The sequence below is a fragment of the Oncorhynchus tshawytscha genome, linkage group LG07 (genome assembly GCF_018296145.1).
Source record: "Oncorhynchus tshawytscha isolate Ot180627B linkage group LG07, Otsh_v2.0, whole genome shotgun sequence".
In the NCBI taxonomy this organism is placed as follows: domain Eukaryota; kingdom Metazoa; phylum Chordata; class Actinopteri; order Salmoniformes; family Salmonidae; genus Oncorhynchus; species Oncorhynchus tshawytscha.
This window is the reverse complement of record NC_056435.1, coordinates 72,051,102-72,056,101: the sequence shown is the minus strand read 5'-3', so window position 1 is coordinate 72,056,101 and position 5,000 is coordinate 72,051,102. Positions and strand designations below refer to the sequence as shown.

Genomic DNA, 5,000 nt, shown 5'->3' with positions numbered 1-5,000 from the left:
GATGCTTTAGTCCAGGTCTGGGAGGAGATCCCTCAGGAGACCATCCTCCACCTCATCAGGAGCATGCCCAGGCGTTGTCGGGAGGTCATACAGGCACGTGGAAGCCACACACACTACTGAGCCTCATTTTGACTTGTTTTAAGGACATTACATCAAAGTTGGATCAGCCTGTAGTGTGGTTTTCCACTTTAATTTTGAGTGACTCCAAATCCAGACCTCCATGGGTTGATAAATTTGATTTCCATTGATCATTTTTTTGTGTGATTTTGTTGTCAGCACATTCAACTATGTAATGAAAAAAATATTTAATAAGAATATTTCATTCATTCAGATCTAGGATGTGTTATTTTAGTGTTCCCTTTATTTTTTTGAGCAGTGTATATTAAAATACCATTTATTAATTTCATGTATATATATTTTTAAACTTTATATAATATTTATAATATTTCACATTTCTAAAAGTTTCTTCTTCATGTTGTATTTGTTTATCAATTTTGATCATTATTTTTAAAACTTACACGGTAAAAGTTGAAAACAGTTAAACGTTGCGGCCAAGAGGACTGCCTCTAACATTTGGGAGACTGTGCCATTGGCTATGCCCACGATGCCAACCTGACCAACACTGCTGAACACTGCAGACACACACACAGGTTTATGGGATGTGAACACTTTCAACACCCATAGGTCTCCAGGGTAATAACACTTCAGCCTGTGTGTGTGTGTGTGTGTGTGTGCGTGTGTGTGTGTGTGTGTGTGTGCGTGTTAACTACTACCAGATGACAGTGACATCAACACACTTCATTCTGATACACTCAATATGGTTCTCTTTACAATCAACTGGACCTTCACCACTATCTCAATGAGGTGTGTGTGTGTGTGTGTGTGTGTGTGTGTGTGTGTGTGTGTGTGGTGTCTCTATAAGAACAGTACTTACGATTTGTGAGCAGGCAGTGCATTTGTCGAACGCCAGACTGGCCGGTAGAACGTTGTCAAATCTGGACAGAAACCCTCTGATCTGAGAAAGATAAGAAAAGGATCACTTACTTTCCACAACTCTAGTTAAAAACAGAGATTTACTGATGTAATACATACCGTCTATGAGGGGAACCGTCTATGAGGGGAACCGTCTATGAGGGGAACCGTCTATGAGGTGAACCGTCTATGAGGGGAACCGTCTATGAGGGGAACCGTCTATGAGGTGAACCGTCTATGAGGGGAACCGTCTATGAGGTGAACCGTCTGAGGGGAACCGTCTATGAGGTGAACCGTCTATGAGGTGAACCGTCTATGAGGTGAACCGTCTATGAGGTTAACCGTCCATGAGGTTAACTGTCTGAGGTTAACTGTGTGACAACCCCGCCATCTGGTGTTTAACTGGTATTACAACACATGAATATTTTATTTATTTTCTGCTCCAATCATCATGGAAGTGATGGATGTGGAGAGAGAGAAAATAGAGAGGGAGAGAGGGGGAGAGAGAGAGAGGGCTCTGAGAGAGAGAGAGAGAGAGAGAGAGAGAGAGAGAGAGAGAGAGAGAGAGGGAGGGAGGGCTCAGAGAGAGAGAGAGAGAGAGGGCTCAGAGAGAGGGAGAGAGAGAAGAGAGAGAGAGAGGGAGGGAGGGCTCAGAGAGAGGGAGAGAGAGAAGAGAGAGAGGGTTCAGAGAGAGAAGAAGGAGAGAGCGCTCAGAGAGGGAGAGAGAAGAGAGAGAGAGAAACAGTAAGTGAGTGAGAATCAACGGCTGGCCAGACTGGGCCTGTTACTGACTCCTACTCTACGGCATCTAAACTGCTTGATCATCAGTATTGTTCATCATGGACTCTTCTCAGTAATGTAATAAGTATTGTCCATCAAGGTGACTTTAAAACAGTTAGAGTTTAATGGCTGTGATAGGAGAAAACTGAGGATGGATCAACAACATTGTAGTTACTCCACAATACGAACATAATTGACAGAGTGGAAAGAAGGAAGCCTGTACAGAATAAAAAATATTCCAAAACAAATGTGGCTAAGCAAGTCACTTTTTGTATTCGATTTGCCCCAAACAGGACAACACATCACGGAGCACCACTCTCCATGTATTCAAGAATAGTGGTGGCTGAGTCATGTTATGGGTATGCTTGTCATCGGTAAGAACTGTTTTCCCCTAGAGGAAAACTTGGTCTGCTTTCCACCAGACACAAGGAGATTAATTCACTTTTCAGCAGGACAATAACCTAAAACACAAGGCCAAATCTACACTGGATTTTCTTACCAAGAAGACGGTGAATGTTGCCGAGTGGCCGAGTTACAGTTTTGACTTAAATCTCCTTGAAAATCTACGGCAAAGACCTGAAAATGGTTGTCTAGCAATGATCAACAACCAATGTGACAGAGCTTGAAGAATTTTGAAAATAATAAAAATGGGCAAATGTTGTACAATCCAGATGTGGAAAACTCTTAGAGACTTACCCAGAAACCCTCACAGCTGTAATTGCTCTTACAGATTTACCCAGAAACCCCCACAGCTGTAATCGCTTCCAAAGAGCTTTTACAAAGTATTAACTAAAGGGGTGTGAATACGTATGTAAATTAGATATTTTTTTGCCAACATTTATATACAAATATTTTCACTATGGGGTAAATGAGTGAGAAAAGAAAAAAACCTAATCCATTGTGAATTCAAGTTGTAACACAACAATATGTGGAATAAATCAACAGGGGTTTGAATCTCTCTGAAGAATCTGTATATCATACCATCTCTGTTTGTGCCATTTAGCACACAGCACCACGGTGGGGTTGGTCATTTGGTGTCAATTCATTTTGTGGACTTGGAGCCAGGAGAGTGGTGGAGACGTGTAGTTCTCTAGACAACCACAGGAGAGTGGAGGAGACGTGTAGTTCTCTAGACAACCACAGGAGAGTGGTGGAGACGTGTAGTTCTCCAGACAACCACAGGAGAGTGGTGGAGACGTGTAGTTCTCCAGACAACCACAGGAGAGTGGTGGAGACGTGTAGTTCTCCAGACAACCACAGGAGAGTGGTGGAGACGTGTAGTTCTCTATACAACCACAGGAGAGTGGTGGAGACGTGTAGTTCTCCAGACAACCACAGGAGAGTGGAGGAGACGTGTATTTCTCTATACAACCACAGGAGAGTGGTGGAGACGTGTAGTTCTCTAGACAACCACAGGAGAGTGGTGGAGACGTGTAGTTCTCTAGACAACCACAGGAGAGTGGAGGAGACGTGTAGTTCTCCAGACAACCACGGGAGAGTGGTGGAGACGTGTATTTCTCTAGACAACCACAGGAGAGTGGTGGAGACGTGTAGTTCTCTAGACAACCACAGGAGAGTGGTGGAGACGTGTAGTTCTCTAGACAACCACAGGAGAGTGGTGGAGACGTGTAGTTCTCTAGACAACCACAGGAGAGTGGAGGAGACGTGTAGTTCTCCAGACAACCACGGGAGAGTGGTGGAGACGTGTAGTTCTCCAGACAACCACAGGAGAGTGGTGGAGACGTGTAGTTCTCCAGACAACCACAGGAGAGTGGTGGAGACGTGTAGTTCTCTATACAACCACAGGAGAGTGGTGGACACGTGTAGTTCTCTAGACAACCACAGGAGAGTGGTGGAGACGTGTAGTTCTCTAGACAACCACAGGAGAGTGGAGGAGACGTGTAGTTCTCTAGACAACCACAGGAGAGTGGTGGAGACGTGTAGTTCTCTAGACAACCACAGGAGAGTGGTGGAGACGTGTAGTTCTCCAGACAACCACAGGAGAGTGGAGGAGACGTGTAGTTCTCTAGACAACCACAGGAGAGTGGTGGAGACGTGTAGTTCTCCAGACAACCACAGGAGAGTGGTGGAGACGTGTAGTTCTCCAGACAACCACAGGAGAGTGGTGGAGACGTGTAGTTCTCCAGACAACCACAGGAGAGTGGAGGAGACGTGTAGTTCTCCAGACAACCACAGGAGAGTGGTGGAGACGTGTAGTTCTCCAGACAACCACAGGAGAGTGGTGGAGACGTGTAGTTCTCTAGACAACCACAGGAGAGTGGTGGAGACGTGTAGTTCTCCAGACAACCACAGGAGAGTGGAGGAGACGTGTAGTTCTCCAGACAACCACGGGAGAGTGGTGGAGACGTGTAGTTCTCTAGACAACCACGGGAGAGTGGTGGAGACGTGTAGTTCTCCAGACAACCACAGGAGAGTGGAGGAGACGTGTAGTTCTCCAGACAACCACAGGAGAGTGGAGGAGACGTGTAGTTCTCTAGACAACCACGGGAGAGTGGTGGAGACGTGTAGTTCTCTAGACAACCACAGGAGAGTGGTGGAGACGTGTAGTTCTCCAGACAACCACAGGAGAGTGGTGGAGACGTGTAGTTCTCCAGACAACCACGGGAGAGTGGTGGAGAGTGTAGTTCTCCAGACAACCACAGGAGAGTGGAGGAGACGTGTAGTTCTCTAGACAACCACAGGAGAGTGGAGGAGACGTGTAGTTCTCTAGACAACCACAGGAGAGTGGTGGAGACGTGTAGTTCTCTAGACAACCACAGGAGAGTGGTGGAGACGTGTAGTTCTCCAGACAACCACAGGAGAGTGGTGGAGACGTGTATTTCTCTATACAACCACAGGAGAGTGGAGGAGACGTGTAGTTCTCTAGACAACCACGGGAGAGTGGTGGAGACGTGTAGTTCTCCAGACAACCACAGGAGAGTGGAGGAGACGTGTAGTTCTCCAGACAACCACAGGAGAGCACTGTGTCCCTAACTATCTGTGTCCTAAACTCTCTTCCGCTGCAGCTCATAACCATCACAGTCAACAAACACACACTTTGTATTACGTTCCTGGTGGGGACCAAAGAATTGATTCCCATTCAAAATCCTACGTTCCCTAAACCTTAATCCTAAATCTAATCCTAAAACTATACCTAGTCAGCATGTGCCTATGAACCAGAGTGATACTGTTAGCACTGAGGCGGTGTGCTCTAGGAGGAAGTCCACTGTGTGCAGCTCACCCTGCAA

The 5,000-nt window shown here is 46.1% G+C and overlaps 1 protein-coding gene across 2 annotated transcripts in view; it reads right to left on the bottom strand.

The window, feature by feature from the left end:
• The window catches only part of atg7 (ATG7 autophagy related 7 homolog (S. cerevisiae)), a 113,518-nt gene that overhangs the window by 47,615 nt on the left and 60,903 nt on the right, over positions 1-5,000 (bottom strand). For both annotated transcript variants that reach the window (XM_042324897.1, XM_042324898.1), the window contains exon 17: positions 935-1,015. In XM_042324897.1, coding sequence (XP_042180831.1) covers positions 935-1,015 — 81 coding nt within the window. The remainder of the gene's footprint in view (positions 1-934; positions 1,016-5,000) is intronic.